The 17500-nt window shown below is 49.6% G+C and overlaps 3 protein-coding genes across 6 annotated transcripts in view; 2 read left to right on the top strand and 1 right to left on the bottom strand.

Annotated features, from left to right (window-relative positions):
• The window catches only part of LOC127006448 (rab-like protein 2A), a 2855-nt gene extending 1891 nt beyond the window's left edge, over positions 1-964 (bottom strand). Inside the window, exons 1-2 of the mRNA XM_050876399.1 lie at positions 954-964; positions 236-472 (exon numbers count right to left, since the gene is read on the bottom strand). Coding sequence (XP_050732356.1) covers positions 236-472; positions 954-964 — 248 coding nt within the window. The remainder of the gene's footprint in view (positions 1-235; positions 473-953) is intronic.
• Positions 965-2736: 1772 nt separating this feature from the next.
• On the top strand, positions 2737-5634 carry LOC127006341 (NADH dehydrogenase [ubiquinone] 1 alpha subcomplex subunit 13-like). Its single transcript, XM_050876170.1, has 4 exons — positions 2737-2874; positions 3772-3850; positions 4414-4522; positions 5136-5634. The coding sequence occupies exons 1-4, from the start codon at positions 2787-2789 to the stop codon at positions 5304-5306; spliced, it is 447 nt and encodes a 148-aa protein (XP_050732127.1). The 5' UTR covers positions 2737-2786; the 3' UTR covers positions 5307-5634.
• An 875-nt stretch (positions 5635-6509) lies between these two features.
• The window catches only part of LOC127006337 (mucin-19-like), a 14317-nt gene continuing 3326 nt past the window's right edge, over positions 6510-17500 (top strand). For 2 of the 4 annotated variants that reach the window (XM_050876163.1, XM_050876164.1), the window contains exons 1-9: positions 6510-6661; positions 7975-8130; positions 8536-8688; positions 10367-10816; positions 11246-11898; positions 12425-12553; positions 13720-15916; positions 16151-16363; positions 17071-17231. In XM_050876163.1, the coding sequence (XP_050732120.1) occupies positions 8083-8130; positions 8536-8688; positions 10367-10816; positions 11246-11898; positions 12425-12553; positions 13720-15916; positions 16151-16363; positions 17071-17231 (4004 nt within the window). In that variant the 5' untranslated portion in view covers positions 6510-6661; positions 7975-8082. Of the gene's footprint in view, positions 6662-7974; positions 8131-8535; positions 8689-10366; positions 10817-11245; positions 11899-12424; positions 12554-13719; positions 15917-16150; positions 16364-17070; positions 17232-17382 lie in introns of all 4 variants that reach the window. The other 2 variants (XM_050876166.1, XM_050876165.1) reach the window with 2 other exon arrangements.

Below are 17500 nucleotides of genomic sequence, written 5' to 3' on the forward strand. Positions count from 1 at the left end.
AAATGGTTTCGTTTTTATCTTTTTTTCCTACTACTACTACTACTACTACTACTATTACTACCACTACTACTACTATTACTACCACTACTATTACTACTACTACTACTACTACTACTACTACTACCTTCCTTCCTATCTTCTCCCTTCCATCACCTCCACCACTACCAGTAACAACTCCTCCTCTACTACTACTACTACTACTACTACTACTACTACTACTACTGCTACTACTCACTTGGACTTGCCCACCGCACTGTCGCCCAAGCAGATCACCTTCACCGCTAACTCTCCCCGACTCGTCTTTTTGTCGTAGTCAAGACGAGCGCTCTCCCCTTCCGAATCCTTTAATGCTTCCTCCTTTCCTCCTCCTCCTGTGCTTGCCTCCTCCTTATTATTCCCTCCTTCTCCTTCTCCTTTCGCTGTCTTCTCTCCTCCATCTCCTTCCTTCGTCTGCTTTTCTTTCTCCTCGTCTGACATCTGCAAGAGAGAGAGAGGGGGGAGGTTTGGGTACAAGAGCATATTTAATCTCACATTTTCTCTGTATATATAAGAATGGTGTCTAATTTGGGTATATCATCGTGTGGGTATATCATTTATCTTTCATTTGGTGTATTGTGACCCATTTTAGTCTGTTTATAAAGGAGAAATAATGAAAAATGATTAGGTTTTTGGAATCTTCACTTCACTACGAGAGAGGAGGTTTGGGTACAAGCTTATTTATATCTCACATTTTCTCTGTATATATAAGAATGGCGTCTAATTTGGGTATATCATCGTGTGGGTATATCATTTATCTTTCATTTGGTGTATTGTGACCCACTTTAGTCTGTTTATAAAGGAGAAATAAGGAAAAAGGATGAAGTTGTTGGAATCTTCACTTCAATAAGAGAGGTGGTTTATTGGTATATAAGAATGGCGTCTATTTTGGGTGTATCATCGTGTGTGTACATCACTTATCTTTCATTTGGTATATTGTGGTTTATTTAGGTTTGTTTATAAAGGAGAATAAAGGAAAAAGGATGAAGTTGTTGGAATCTTCACTTCAATAAGAGAGGTGGTTTAGGTACAAGCTTATTTATCACACATTTTCTTGGTATATATAAGAATGGCGTCTATTTTGGGAATATCACCGTGTGTGTACATCATTTATCTTTCATTTGGTGTATTGTGGTTCATTTAGGTTCGTTTATAAAGGAGAATAAAGGAAAAAGGATGAGGAGGTTTGGGTACGCTTATTTATATCTCACATTTTCTTGGTATATATAAGAATGGCGTCTATTTTGGGTGTATCATCGTGTGTGTACATCACTTATCTTTCATTTGGTGTATTGTGGTTAATTTATGTTAGTTTATAAAGGAGAATAAAGGAAAAAGGATAAAGTTTTGGGAATCTTCGCTTCACTTCGAGAGGAGGTTTGGGTACAAGCTTATTTATATCTCACATTTTCTTGGTATATATAAGAATGGCGTCTATTTTGGGTGTATCACCGTGTGTGTACATCATTTATCTTTCATTTGGTGTATTGTGGTTCATTTATGTTCGTTTATAAAGGAGAATAAAGGAAAAAGGATAAAGTTTTGGGAATCTTCGCTTCACTTCGAGAGGAGGTTTGGGTACAAGCTTATTTATATCTCACATTTTCTTGGTATATATAAGAATGGCGTCTATTTTGGGTATATCACCGTGTGGGTACATCATTTATCTTTCATTTGGTGTATTGTGACCCATTTTAGTCTGTTTATAAAGGAGAAATAATGAAAAAGGATAAAGTTTTGGGAATCTTCGCTTCACTTCGAGAGGAGGTTTGGGTACAAGCTTATTTATATCTCACATTTTCTTGGTATATATAAGAATGGCGTCTATTTTGGGTGTACCACCGTGTGTGTACATCATTTATCTTTCATTTGGTGTATTGTGGCTTATTTAGGTTCGTTTATAAAGGAGAATAAAGGAAAAATGATTAAGTTTTTGGAATCTTCACTTCACTACGGGAGAGGAGGTTTAGGTACAAGCTTATTTATCACACATTTTCTTGGTATATATAAGAATGGCGTCTATTTTGGGTGTACCACCGTGTGTGTACATCATTTATCTTTCATTTGGTGTACTGTGGTTTATTTAGGTTCGTTTATAAAGGAGAATAAAGGAAAAAGGATTAAGTTTTGGGAATCTTCGCTACACTCACTCTGGAATTTGTTGACGTACGAGTTCGAATCCACAACATTGATTCGGCTTTTTTTTTTTTTTTTACATATTTAAGCGTAAAATAACTAAATGATTCTAATTCTATTTATGTTTTATTGAAGTACGTCGTGTATTTTATTATTTCAGGCACTTTTATCCAGTATTCGTGAGGTAATGGCGTTGATGTATTTCGGAACATAGCAAAAATTAGGCCATAATGATATTTTAGGCCCATTTTGAGTATTTATATTTATTTGCTGATTGATTTGGGATGTATTTAATTAGTTTGGTCTTTGTATTAATAATTTTTGGCGTATTTCCAAGGTTTGTTATTGAACCGAATATTGCGGCACCGAAATAGCTTAAGCGAGCCGTGAAGAAAGGCGAATATCCAATCTTATTTACCTTAATTTAACACTAATAGCATCTCTTACGGCTATACCAACCCACCAGAATAAAAACCAAACCCAATACCTATCCTTCCACTCCAAAATATTTACTTAAAAGCCTAAAATAAGGGAGAAATACGCTAAAAACCACTACGTCCCAAGGCGAGGATGGTGCCAGGTGCCGGGGGTGAGAGAACCGGGGAGCAGCGAAGATGGCGGCGCCGACCCAAGACCTTCCTCCCCGGGGTGGCTACGCGCCCATCAACTTCACCCGGATCCCCGCCAGGTCATATTTTAATGGTGAGAAGCCTGGCGGGGGAATTACGGGGCCTGGCGGGGCTGTACGGGGCGGGGACGGGGCAGGAGAGGCGATTATGTAAGGCCAGCTTTTTTACCTCTTTCTTTTCTCGTTATTTCTTTTTAAGGTATTATTTTAGCGTGTCAGCCGCCTCAGCCACGAAGATCTTGATGCTCCATGAAGGATTTAGTCTAATACTCTATAAGAAGTCCACCTCCCCCTCCGCCACTCCAGCCCCCCCTCCCCCCCATACCCCCTAGGACAAGCCTGGGGAACTGGGGTTTGGGGGTGTGGGGAGGAAGGGAGGGAGTCAAAATCCAATTCAAGTACTATTTATTGTTGAAAATAGGGGGGTAGAACTTGGGAACAACTACTTCTCCCCCTCCACCCCCCCTACCCCCCCTACCCCCCAAGACAAGCCTGGGGAACTGGGGTTTGGGGGTGTGGGGAGGAGGGGGGGGAGTCAAAATCCAATTCAAGGACTATTTATTGTTGAAAATAGGGGGGTAGAACTAGGGAACAACTACTTCTCCCCCTCCACCACCCCTACCCCCCAAGACAAGCCTGGGGAACTGGGGTTTGGGGGGGGGAGGGGGAGCCGAAATCACTGAAAAATGGGCTTCCAAAATTTCCCTATTTCCCTACAAAAGTGTAGTCTTCTGTGGTAGCGATGTAGCTGGTGTTGTGAGAAATACCTCCTTGCAGAAATAAATTGCATATATATGTGGGGGGGGGGGTCCGGTGGGGGTGGGGGGGGCATTAGCAGGTGGCTGTAACATATCACTGCTGAATAACCTCTAATCCATCACCGCTGAGTCCTGCTAAACAATTTCCCAAGGCTCGCAATGCTGCAAAGACTTCGTAGATATCTCGACTATCTCTCTCTCGTCTCTCTGCAGGGTACCAGCTGTTCGCCGGCTTCGGGGTGGTGACGGCAATGGGCTGCTACCTCTACTACAAGACCTACAAGCAGATTAGGTGAGGAGGAAGGAGAGGGAGGTTATGTGTGAGGAGGGAAGAAGAAGAGGAGGGGGATGAAGGAGTAAATATGTGTGATTTTGAATGAGAAAGAAAGAGGAGAAGGAGAAGGAGGAAGAAGAAGAGGAGGAGGAGGAGGAGGAGGAGGTGGAGGAGGAGGAGAGAGGGAGGTATTGAGTGAGGAGGAAAGAGGAAGAGGAGGAGGGGGATGGAGGATTGAATATGTGTGATTCAAAATGAGAAAGAAGGAGGAGAAGGAGAAGGAGGAAGAAGAAGAGGAGGAGGAGGAGATAAGGAGGTTTTGTATGAGGAGGAAAGAGGAAGAGGAGGAGGAGGGAGATGGAGGATTGAATATGTGTGGTTTAGATTGAGAAAGAAAGAGGAGAAGGAGAAGGAGGAAGAAGAGGAGGAGGAGGAAGAGGAGGGGGAGGAGGAAGAAGAAGAGGAGGAGATTTGGGGCAGGTTAACTGGTGCAATAATAAAAATAATAATAATAATAATAATAATAATAATAATAATAACAATAATAACAATAATGAAAAAAACTCTACTATCACACCCAGACAGGAGGATATAGAGATGCGCAGCGGACAACTGGCGCTGGAGCCGATGATGATGGCGGAGCGCGACCGGGAGTTCCTCAAGCAACTCAAGCGGAACAGGGACGAGGAGGTGAGTGCGTGCGCGTGTGTGTGTGTGTGTGTGCGTATGTGTGTATGTGCTTTTTTTTGTATCCTTCTCTTGCTCTCTATCTCTATCTTCCTTTTTTATTATTATTATTATTATTATTTATTTATTTATTATTTTATTTATTTATTTTTTTCCCTAAGTGCGCGGGCTTGTTTTGCCGTACCTGTCCTCCCACGCGAGCTTATTCAGGCAAAAACATACCTCACTTCAACCTTTTATACCTTCACTCCAAGTTACCTCACGCTGGTACGCGGTAGAGCCACAAATTTGGCCCATTGCTGGTACACGGTAATGTCACAAATTTGGCCCGTCACTGGTACATGGTAAAGCCACAAATTTGGCCCGGCGCTGGTACATGGTAAAGCCACAAATTTGGCCCGTCGCTGGTACACGGTAAAGCCACAAATTTGGGCCGTCGCTGCTACCGGGCTAATCTTACTCTAAAAATCTGGTCATCAAGAGAGACTGTTCAGGCCTATAGCAATTTCTTATATTCTCTTCACACCCTTCCACCGATCGCAATAATAATAATAAGAAGAGGAAGAACCAGATGAACTAACCCCTAACCCCTGACCCTCTCCTCTCCCACCCCCAGACCAAGCTGATGGCCAACGTCGAGGGCTGGGAGGTCGGCACATACCACGGCGAGCCCATCTACAAGACCGTGCCCAAGGATACCTTCGTCGACCCCCTCATCCAGGAGTATTTCGCGCACGGGCCCTCCAAAGCTTACACCAAGAACGCCTTCTTCTCCCTCTTCACCTAAGCCCTTCGTCCCGCCCTGGTCGTAAGGCGCCGTTTGACCTGATGTGCCGAAGGGTGTCTTGGGAGGGGTAAGGGAAAGGAGGAGGAAGGAAAGAATGAGCGAAGTAATATTGGTGTTGATGTTTTAAGAGGTAGAAAGATTGAAAGGGAGATGGAGAGAGGAAGAGGGAGATTGAAGTAGTAGAAATGAAGAGGAAGAGGACGAGGAGGAGGGGTTAAGAGATAGAGACAGAGAGAAAGGGTACTGTTGAAGATGAGTTTTGTGTATATATATTTAGTTAAGGGAAAAGGAGGAGATGGAAAAAAATAAATTGTAATAAAGTTAATAATTGTGTGTTTTTTAATCTTTCTAATAAATACATAAAAATAAGCACAAAAATACTAAACGGGGACCTTAATATATAGAAAAAAATGCCATAAAATACGAGTTGGCAAAAATAAGAGGAAAATAAAGCCGAAGCCAGAGTCAAGACCCCATTCCATACCTCAAACAAGAAAAAAAATTAAAAACACATGGAAATAAATAAATAACAATCTTTAAATCTATCTAAAAACAACAAATACGGAGACATAACACACACACAAAAAAAAAAAAGAATGGCGAGGTCAGAGTCAAAACATTGTTATCCCTCACAGATAAAAAGAAGCAAATAAACACATAATTATTAACCTAGAAGACTAAATAAAACTAGATATATATGAGAAAATGGCATAGAAAGCGGGATTACAAAAAAGAATCAAAATAAAATAAAAAGTCAAAACCTCGTGCAAGGATCGGGACACGTTCAACCTGACAGCAGAAACAACGTTACCAAAAAAATTGTTGTACTTGGCTTATTATTTTTCCCGATTTCTGAACAAAACCTAAAACACCCACAAAGATAACGATATGCGCTTATAATTATCGTTAAAATAGTTAATTCCTGATGCTTCTCGGCCATAGTTATTCGCCAGAAACCGGTAAATACTAGATTCTGAGTACGATAATCTGGCAACGGTGAGCAGAAGGAACGTTACTAGATTGTCGTACTTGGCTTATTATTTTTCCCGATTTCTGACCAAAACCTAAAACACCCACAAAGATAACGATATGAACTTATAATCATCGTTAAAATACCTAACTCCTGATGCTTATCGGCCATAGTTATGCGCCAGAAACCGGTAAATACAATACTCTGAGTACGATAACTTAGCAACTGACAGCAGAAGGCGAGAGGGAGGGAGAGAGAGCGATGAGCAGGGAGTGTTAGTGGCGGGCGTGTTTTTGAGGGATTATTTACTTATTTACCCCTTTTCTACCTAATGGCGGGGAAGGATACACGCCCAGGACACCCCAGCACCGCCACGGCTCCTTAGGTGAGGGGGAGGAGGAGAGAGAAGGGAGGAAAGGAGGAAAACAGCTGAGCACACCCACGCCCCTCACTGACAGGCTCGTGAGGTTGATCATTTATTGTTTTCCTCGTGTTTTTCTTGTTAATATTCGATGGAGAGGAGGAATGGAGGAAAGGAGAGAGGGAGGAAAACAGCTGACCCACACCCACGCCCACACCCACCCACACCCACACCCACACCCACACCCACACCCACCCACAATGACAGGCTTGCTAGGTTGACCATTAATGTTTCTCTTATTACCAGACGATGGAGGGAGGGAGGGAGGGAGGAGGAGGGAGTTTATAGAAGGGAGAGGGAAGGCAAGGATCTTATCTACTAGTTCGTGTTAACATGTGTTTTAAAGCTGAAAACAAAACAAAACGTGAAATACTCCCCAGAACAAGTATGTACACTACAGTTTATTCACGCTCTATGAGTTTCGCCTCGCTGACTTGTCTAGTACGCGTATCGGACAGGTACTGGACAAGGGGGAGAGAGAGGCTGAGAGAGCTGTGGCTGGTCGCTGTTGATGTACAAAGACTACCTCTTAAGTGATCCAGTGGACTGCATTGGCTATACAGGCTATACATGTGGTCACTCAACTCCAAGCTGTCGTTTCCATAGAGTTCAAGTTATAGACTAGAGTGCGTCTGAGGCCGATGATTGCACACACTTCACTCCTACCCGATTTCAGTTTTTCTCCATGTCAAACAGTAGAGTCAGGAAATCGGGTGGGAGTAAAGTGCGTGCGGTCGCTGGCTTGGAGCAGTGGCAGCACCAAGGCCTTGTATCCTGGAGGCAGCCTCGGACACACTCTGAATTCAGAATGTGGAAATCACGTTGATCTTTTGTACATAAAGCTCCTTGCCAAATATTGTACTTGATACATATGAACAGTGCTAACAAAACTACTACTTATTGATGCCAGTTTGCCCATTCCTTCTGCTACAGCTGAACAAAGTTTTTCTACACTTAAACAGGGCCAGGGAGAGCCATCACTGGGCCCTGGGTGAGCCCATCCAGCTCTCTCTCTCTCTCTCTCTCTCTCTCTCTCTCCCCCTCTCACGGGCCACTTAAACACATAAAATCATACAGACGGTCAACTGTGGGTGAGGAGAGATTGGATGGGCTTGCAAAATTATCCATTCACCGTGAACTGTCCAACGGTGATCTGATTGAATTTTTTTTACAGCTGTCACCGATATGCCGTATTTAAAGAAAAGTCCCCCCCTTAACTATTTTCTACCCTGGGGTGGAGCGCGTCAAGTCTAACCACCACCGCGTTTCCTCCACAGATACGACAGCGACTGTAGAACGACAACGAAGGAGGAAGGACGACGAAAGAGGACCCCCTTTTGCCCCCCTTATCCTCCCTGCCTCCTGCCCCGCCCCCCCTCGGAAGTATGTCATCCTTGATCCGTATCCGAGGACGGCCGATTCTGGGTCCGATCGTAAGTGTTGCTGTTGTTGTTGTTGTTGTTGTTATTACTCTGTTTTTTTTCTCCTTCCTTGTCTTCTTCCTCTCTCTCTCTCCTTTCTTGTTTTTTCTTCCTCTTCTTCCTCCTCCTCCTCCTCCTTATCTTTCTCCTCTTTTGGTTCTTCTTCTCCTTTGTCTTCTTCTTCTGCATTTTTTTCTTCCTCCTCCTCTTTCTCCTGTCTTGGTTCTTCTTCTTCTTCTTCATCATCTTTTTCTTCTTCTTCCTCCTCCTCCTCCTCCTCTTCTTTTCCCATTTCTTGTCTTCCTCTTTTCTTCCTTTTCCTCTCGTTCTCTTCTTTTTCCTCTTCACATAAACACCCATGCACTAACCTTCCTCCTCCTCCTCCTCCTCCTCCTCCTCCTCCCCCCCCCCCCACAGCTGAGTGAGGAGGAGAGGGCCCAGGCCAGAGCTCTGAGGGACCGCGCCGTGCAGACCCAACTCAAACACCACCACCGTCACCTCCACCACCACCACCACCTCCACCACCACCACCACAACACAACCACCACTTCCAGGAGTCAGCAGCACAGGGTGAGAGAGAGAGAGAGAGAGAGAGAGAGAGAGAGAGAGAGAGAATATTGTTAAGGATTTCGACGCCCAAACACACACGCATTTATTTGACAAGGCTTTCGTAGGAGTTTGGGGCATTTCCAGGGGTAGTTTCATGACCCTGGTGGTAGTTTGACCCTTCCTCTGTACCATGAACCTAAGAAACACACATTTGACAAGGCTTTCGTAGGAGTTTGGAGCATTTCCAGGGGTAGTTTTACGACCCTGCTGGTAGTTTGACCCTTCCTCTGTACCGTGAACCTAAGAAACACACATTTAACAAGGCTTTCGTAGGAGTTTGGGGCATTTCCAGGGGTAGTTTCATGACCCTGGTGGTAGTTTGACCCTTCCTCTGTACCATGAACCTAAGAAACACATTTGACAAGGCTTTCGTAGGAGTTTGGGGCATTTCCAGGGGTAGTTTCATGACCCTGGTGGTAGTTTGACCCTTCCTCTGTACCGTGAACCTAAGAAACACACATTTGACAAGGCTTTCGTAGGAGTTTGGGGCATTTCCAGGGGTAGTTTCATGACCCTGGTGGTAGTTTGACCCTTCCTCTGTACCATGAACCTAAGAAACACACATTTGACAAGGCTTTCGTAGGAGTTTGGGGCATTTCCAGGGGTTGTTTTATGACCCTGGTGGTATGTTGACCCTTCCTCTGTACCGTGAACCTAAGAAACACACATTTGACAAGGCTTTAGGAGTTTGGGGCATTTCAGGGTTGTTTTATGACCCTGGTGGTAGTTTGACCCTTCCTCTGTACCATGAACCTAAGAAACACACATTTGACAAGGCTTTCGTAGGAGTTTGGGGCATTTCCAGGGGTTGTTTTATGACCCTGGTGGTAGTTTGACCCTTCCTCTGTACCATGAACCTAAGAAACACACATTTGACAAGGCTTTCGTAGGAGTTTGGGGCATTTCCAGGGGTAGTTTCATGACCCTGGTGGTAGTTTGACCCTTCCTCTGTACCATGAACCTAAGAAACACATTTGACAAGGCTTTCATAGGAGTTTGGGGCATTTCCAGGGGTAGTTTCATGACCCTGGTGGTAGTTTGACCCTTCCTCTGTACCGTGATCCTAAGGAAACACACATTTGACAAGGCTTTCGTAGGAGTTTGGGGCATTTCCAGGCGTGGTTTCATGACCCTGGTGGTAGTTTGACCCTTCCTCTGTACCGTGATCCTAAGGAAACACACATTTGACAAGGCTTTCGTAGGAGTTTGGGGCATTTCCAGGCGTGGTTTCATGACCCTGGTGGTAGTTTGACCCTTCCTCTGTACCATGAACCTAAGAAACACACATTTGACAAGGCTTTCGTAGGAGTTTGGGGCATTTCCAGGGGTAGTTTCATGACCCTGGTGGTAGTTTGACCCTTCCTCTGTACCGTGAACCTAAGAAACACACATTTGACAAGGCTTTCGTAGGAGTTTGGGGCATTTCCAGGGGTAGTTTTATGACCCTGGTGGTAGTTTGACCCTTCCTCTGTACCGTGACCCTAAGGAAACACACATTAGAACCCGATTGACCCCCACTTTGACCTTTAGAAACAGGTGATATGGGAAGGGAAAATGTCTGTCTAATAACATTGACTAAGAAGGGGAAACATTTACTAACATTTACTCTCCCACTACAATTTTTCTTCATCCGAAACAGAACCAAAATGAACCGCCATCCACCACCCGCCACCACCACCACCACCCGTCCCAGTCATCCACCTCTCACCCGACGTCATCCACCCTTCGACCAAGCGAGGTGGGTGCACGCTCATCCTCATCCGGTCTGAGTGCATCCGAGGGCCTGGAGGAGTCACCCACCTGGCCCCCGTCACCCGCCTCACCCAACACATCCGCCAATGCCCCGGGTGACCGCCAGCCCACCGACGACTCATCCATCTCCCTCACCACAACCGCCAGCACGGATTTGCAGGGGTATTTCCGCCGCATGGATGATCAGTCAACCGCCTCAAATTTCTCGTCGTCGTCATCCGTTCACACGACGACGGTTGGCGGTGGCGGACGCGGTGGTGTGTCAGCCGCCGGTGTCGCTGGTACATCCATCTCATCCACCTCATCCTGCGATTCCTGGCAACTTGCAGCAAATTTGGTGTGTGTGTGTGCGTGTGTGTGTGTGTGTGTGTGTGTGTGTGTGTGTGTGTGAGAGAGAGAGAGAGAGAGAGAGAGAGAGAGAGAGAGAGAGAGAGAGAGAGAGAGAGAGGAAGGAAAAAAAGAAAGAAAATCCATAACCAGAGAGAGAGAGAAAAAAAAAAATTCAGAGAGAAAGAAAAAGAGAGAGAGAGAGAGAGAGAGAGAGAGAGAGAGAGAGCAGTCAACCAATCAAATCACCCCTTCAACCCCCCCTTACCCCACTAACCTCACCCCCTCCACCCCCCATAATCTAACCCCACCCTCTCCCCCTTCCGATCCCCTACCCCCCGTCCCCCCCTTTAACCCTCCATTCCCACATCCTCCCCACCCCCTCCCCCCTTCACCCCCTCCCCCCAACTAACCCCCTCCTCCCCTCCCCCCCCCACAGATAGAAGTGGACCGCGCCCTCCTCATGAGCTCATCCCCAGAGGTAGCGACAGACCTCATCCTCGGCCGCCTCCACCCCTCCTCCGTCCTGCCCCGCCCCGCCCCAGCCCCCGACCCCAAGATCCCCACCCCAGAGCCCCAGAATGAGCCCCAGGACGCCGCCACCTCCACCTCCTTCAGTCTGTCTGGGGAGGAGGTGGAGGAGGAGGAGGAGGAGGCGACGGAGGAGGAAGGAGGAGGGAGTTTACCGAGTGAGGTGGAATCGACGTCGGACGATGCGATTCGGGGCATTCCGGGGCATCGGGCGGGGCGGGGCGGGGTGCTGGAGGCGGGGCAGCGTGACTCGGGGCGCAGCAGCTCACACAGCGACTATCTTGATGACTACCTTGAGCAGCTGACCCGGAGGTGCTCATCGGGGCTCCTGGGGCTTGAGGCGTCGACGGCAGCACTCCACCCCGCCCCGATCCCCGCCCCGGCCGCCCCGCCACTCCAGGACCCGATGCAGCGCTTGCCCCAGGAGGAGCAGCGTTCGTCGTCAGCAGCCTCGGAGCGTCGGGAAAGGAGGGGCGGGGCGGGGTCTGGGGCTGTGCCGGGGCGGATCAGAAGGTGGTCAGCGGGGCAGCCTCTGGACCCGTCAAGGAGTGTGGGAAGCAAGTGAGTGTGTGTGTGAGAGAGAGAGAGAGAGAGAGAGAGAGAGAATCTAATCCCCTTGACCTAAATTTACTTTCCCGATCTTGATAAATTTTCCCGATAAACTTTAATTTTTTTTTTATTTATTTATTTTCTTTTTTCCTTCTGTTCCTTCCTTTCCTTCCTTCCTTTCTTCCTTCCTTCTCTCCTTCCTTCCTTCCTTCTCTTCCTTCCTTCTTTTCCTTCCTTCCTTCCTTCTTCTTTTCTCCACCTTTCCTTCCTTCCTTCCTTCCTTTCTTCTCTCCTTCCTTCCTTCTCTCCCTCCTTCCTTCCTTCCTTCCTTCCTCTCTACTTATTTTATTATTATTATTATTATTATTATTATTATTATTATTATTATTATTATTTCTCATTCATCAACAAATTTTTCTAGTCATTCAATATATTCAGTTTATTTTTCATCCACTTTTTCATATATATTTATTTCATCATTATTATTATTATTATTATTATTATTATTATTATTATTATTATTATTTCTTTTTCATAGGTGCCTCGATGACCACCTTGACCCCGATGACCTCGCTTATGCCTCCTGCTCCCCCTCCTCCCCCCCTTCCCCTTGCCCCTACCCCCCCACTCCCCCCTCCTCTTCCTACTCCCACGCCAGCCACCAAGCGTAAGTCAGTCTGTCGTTCCTTGAAGTTTGGTTTGTTTATGTTGAGTTTTATTTGAGTCTACCCTTGCTGTCGTTAAACATCCCTATCATTCTCTCGCTCTAGTTCTCTCTCTCTCTCTCTCTCACTCGCTCGCTCGCTCGCTCTCTCCTTTCTCTTTCCGTCCTTACTTCCCTCTCTCTCTCTCCTTCCCTTCCTTCCTTCCTACCCTGTCTCTATCCTTCCCTATCCTTCAATCTCCCTTCCTCCTTCTGTCCCTTCCTCTCAGACACACCTCTCTCTCTCTCCTTCCTTTCATCCCTCTCCTTCCCTTCCTTCCTTCCTACCCTCTCTCTCTCCTTCCATTCCTTCCTTCCTTCCTACCCTGTCTCTACCCTTCCCTTTCCTTCTTCTTCCTCCCTCCTTCTGTCCCTTCCTCTCAGACACACCTCTCTCTCTCTCCTTCCTTTCATCCCTCTCCTTCCCTTCCTTCCTTCCTACCCTCTCTCTCCTTCCATTCCTTCCTTCCTACCCTGTCTCTACCCTTCCCTTTCCTTCCTCTTCCTTCCTCCTTCTGTCCCTTCCTCTCAGACACACCTTTTCTCTCTCTCCTTCCCTTCCTTCCTTCCTTCCCTTCATCCCTCTCTCTCTCCTTCCCTTCCTTCCTACCCTGTCTCTATTCTTCCCTTCCCTTCCTCTTCCTTCCTCCTCCTGTCCCTTCCTCAGACACACACCTTCTCTCTCTCTCTCCTTCCCTTCCTTCCTTCCTACCCTGTCTATCCTTCCCTTCCCTTCCTGTCCCTTCCTCACACACCTTCTCTCTCTCTCTCTTCCCTTCCTTCCTTCCTACCCTGTCTATCGTTCCCTTCCCTTCCTGTCCCTTCCTCACACACCTCTCTCTCCCTACTTTCCTTCCTTCCTTCCTACCCTGTATCTATCCTTCCCTTCCCTTCCTGTCCCTTCCTCACACACACACCTCTCTCTCTCTCTCTTCCCTTCCTTCCTTCCTACCCTGTCTCTATCCTTCCCTTCCCTTCCTGTCCCTTCCTCACACACCTCTCTCTCTCTCTTCCCTTCCTTCCTTCCTACCCTGTCTCTACCCTTCCCTTCCCTTCCTGTCCCTTCCTCACACACCTCTCTCTCTCTACTTACAGACACACATACTTACCTTCCTCTCTCTCTACTTCAGGTATTTAGACAGTTATCTCGGACACCTCACGGATGATGCCTGGCTACAGTTCCCTTGCCGTCTGTCCTCCCGGAAGCTTGTCTACCTAAGCTCCAACGACTATCTCGCCTCCGTTAAGAAAGCCTCCGCCTCCTCCACAGCAGCCGTCACCTCCTCCTCCACCTCCACCTCATCTCCACCCTCCTCCGCGCACCTCCACGCTGTTTCCACGTCCTCCGGTTCCTCCTCCTCACAGCATCCATCCTCCTCATCCTCCTCATCCGTCTCTCATCCGGTCGTTCCGCCTAGGTCTGGGTCTTCCTCGTCCTCCTCCTCGTCCTCCTCCTCGCCTCCCTCCATCACCTCCTCCTCTGCTACTACTAATAAAACTACTACTACTACTACTACTACTACTACTACTGCTACTACTACTACTACTACTACTTCACTATCGTCATCATCATCGCCGTCATCCACGTCCAATGGCAGCGTGGGTGACCGCCCCGCCGCCCTGGATGCCCCGCCCAGCCCCGTCTCAAGCCCCGGCCCCACCACCCCGCCCGACCGAGCCAAAGTCAGCAGTGATGAAGGCATTGAGGTCAGTGGAAGCCCCGCCACCCCGAGGAGCCCCGACTTGCCCCAGGAAATGCCCCGGGAAAGTGCTGAGGTGCCCCGGGAAACCACCGAGGTGCCCCAGTTTGTTGTGGGCGGGGCCGTGTCTGGGGTGGTGTCCGGGGTAGGTTCTGGGGTTGGGGCGGGGGATGACGGGGCGGAGAGCTCGTCGGAGGAGAGCAGTGAGACCGAGCCGAGTACCATAGTGTGTGTGGAGGAGTGTGGGGTCGGGGCGGGGGAGGGAGCGATCACCCCGGCCCCAGCCCCGACAGAGGACCACTTGCCCCCGCACACATCCCCCCGGAAAGACCTCGCCCTGCTACCCCACACGTCGCCACTCCGAGAAGGGGTGGCCCCGCACATCCACCCACACCCCCGCAGCCCCGCCAAGGACGCCCCGCACCACCTTCCCAGCCCCAGCAAGACCCTGAGAAGCCCCAGACGACAGGACCCAACACCCCAGGACTCCCCGGGGCTGAGGCTTAGGCTTGGTCTGGGCCCCGGGGTACAGGAGGAGGAGGAGGAAGATGAGGAGGAGGAGTGCCTGGTGGTGCAGGTGTACGGGGGCGGGGCGACGGGGCAGCACCACCAGCAGGAGCATCAGCAGGTGGTGAGCATCGTGCCCCAGCGCCGGGAGCGGGGCGGGGCGGGGCAGGAGAGGTCCGAACCGGGGCAGGAAAAGGAAAAGGACCAGATTGTGAGTTTGGTGCCACAGCGGAGAGACCGGGGCATGGATGGGGCCGGGGCGGGAGCGGGGGAGGGGGGGCCGGTCCAGCAGGTATTGGCACTTCTCCGGGAGCGGCAGGAGCAGGAGGTGGAGGCCCTGCGGCAGCGGCAGCAAGCGGAGGTGCAGCAGTGCCTCCAGCAGCTGCAGGGAGTTGCCCCGGATCAGCTGGCCTGCCTGCTCGCCCCGCCCGGCGCCCCGGTCAAAGTCGGAGGGCAGATGACGCTTGTGGCAAACACTTCAACGGCACAACCCGCCCCACCTGACCCGCCTGCCCCGGTGAAGGTCGGGGGTCAGGTTACACTGGTCGCCAATGCCACGTTCTCACTGGAGGGCGGGGCGCTGCTGCTGGGGCCAGGGCGGGGCAGCGACACCAACAACAATACCCCGGCTGCCCCGAACCACTACTACAACAACAACAACAACAACTATTACTACCCCACCACCACCACCACCACCAAGACCACCTCCGACAGCCCCGCCCCGATGCTGCCCCCACCCCCGATCCTTCCCCCCGCCATGGAGTACTACCGCCTGTGTACCCCGGAGGAAGAGGACGACAAGCTGGAGGCAGAGTTGACCCCCGCCCCGCCCCACGCCCCGCCCCACTCCCCACAGGCTCCCCACGTCACCCTCCAGCCTGGCCTCTTTCGCGTCTTCGGATCTGGCGGGGCGAGCGGGGCATCCTGGGACAGCCCCCGCCCCACCACCATCACCAGCCTCCTCGCCAGTCACCCCGAGGCCTTCGCTGAGGAGGGCGGGGCGGGGGAGGGGGCTGAGGCGGGCAGGGCTGGTGGGGCAGGGGGGGAGAGTGGCCTGGACATGGTGCCCCAGCGGGAAAGTGAAGCGACAGGCCCCGGAAGGTTGCCCCGACACCCCCTGGTAAGCGTGTGTGTGCGTGTGTGTGTGTGTGCGTGTAAGAGAGCGAATGAAGACTGTGTGCGTGTTTGTGTGCGTGTAAGGAAGAGGAAAGTGTGTGTACATATGTGTGTGTGTGTAAGGGAGAATTATGTCTCTCTCTCTCTCTCTCTCTCTCTCTCTCTCTCTCTCTCTCTCACACACACAAACACACACACTCACTCACCCCCCTCTTCCCCCCCCTCTCTACCCCCCCAGGCCAGGAACCCAGTCTTCATCCGAGGGTTGGTGCGGCTGCAAGCTTGCATACGTCGGCAGCTCACCCAGCGGCTCCTCCACACACGGCTGGTACAGGAGCAGGTCGCCACGCTCGCCGAGATCGCTAAGCTCGCCAGGCAGTTCCACCGTGATATCGTATCCGACAACTTGCGCCGAGGGGACATCCAGCTCCATAAGGCCTTGTATAAACAGGTAAGGGGGTGAGAAAGGGGTGGAGAGGGGGGGGAAGGGATTGAGGGTAAGAGAATGGGAAGGGGAAGGAGAGGAAGAAGGAGAGAAATGATAGCTTGTAGAGGGGACATTCAGACTCCTTAAGGCCTTGTATAAACAGGTAAGGGGGGAATAAGGGGTCTGAAGGGGAGGGGAAGGGATTGAGGGTAAGAGAATGGGAAGGGGAAGGAGAGGAAGAAGAGAGAGAGAGAGACAGGGGTGGAGGGAAGGAGAGGAAGGGAAAAAGAGAGAGAGAGAGAGAGAGAGAGAGAGCTTGTAGAAGGGGACATCCAGACTCCATAAGGCCTTGTATAAACAGTTGGGTGACGGGAGAGAGAGAGAGAGAGAGAGAGAGTGAGTGAGTGTGAGAGAGAGAGAATCAGTGTCCTTCTTCCCCTCCTCCTCCTTCCTTCCTTCCTTCCTTCCTTCCTTCCTTCCTTCTCCTTCTCTAAAACTTACCCACTTTCCTCCTCCTCCTCCTCCTCCTCCTCCTTCCTCCAAGCTCACCTACTTCTCCTCTTCCCTTCTCTTCTTCCATTCACATACATCCTCCTCCTCTTCCTCCTCCTCCTCCTCCATCTCCATCACCCAATGCCTCCCTTCCCTACCCTCTTCTTTTCTTCCATTTCCATTCCTCCTCCTCCTCCTCCTCCTCCTCCTCCTTCACTCACCCACCCTTTCACCCGCAGGAAGGGCTGGCCAGGGAGAGGATATGGCGGGTGTTCCACGGCCTGGGTGTGGGTGAGCAGATGTCCCTCCTCCGCCACGACCGCAAGCTGGGCCAGGCGGGGGAACACTCACCCGGCACCACCGTCACCCGTCACCCGCCTCACCCGCTGCACCCGGCGAGGTATGTGTTTGTTTGTGTTGGTCTTCACCCGGGAGTTGGATGTTTTACCTGTTATTTATTTATTTATTTATTTATTTATTTTAGTTTGTCATCCGTCATCCAGGTTTCTACCCCCTTCTCTTACCCTGTCACCCATTTCTGTTTATTCCAGGCGCCCTGATTTCTGTGCAGCCGAGGGTTGGTGGTCGGACTGGGGCATGGAGTGTACCTTATAGTTTAGTGTAGAAACTATAAAAAATAAAATCTCTTCACTTAACCCGGTAGCAGCG

The sequence above is a fragment of the Eriocheir sinensis genome, chromosome 32, assembly GCF_024679095.1.
Source record: "Eriocheir sinensis breed Jianghai 21 chromosome 32, ASM2467909v1, whole genome shotgun sequence".
NCBI lineage: Eukaryota > Metazoa > Arthropoda > Malacostraca > Decapoda > Varunidae > Eriocheir > Eriocheir sinensis.

Bases quoted from the DNA above. Each gene is read 5' to 3' on its own strand.
- LOC127006341 (XM_050876170.1), top strand. From the start codon at position 2,787: ATGGCGGCGCCGACCCAAGACCTTCCTCCCCGGGGTGGCTACGCGCCC. The intron at 3,851-4,413 runs GTGAGGAGGAAG...TATCACACCCAG, and splicing joins AAGACCTACAAGCAGATTAG to ACAGGAGGATATAGAGATGC. The intron at 4,523-5,135 runs GTGAGTGCGTGC...TCCCACCCCCAG, and splicing joins AGCGGAACAGGGACGAGGAG to ACCAAGCTGATGGCCAACGT.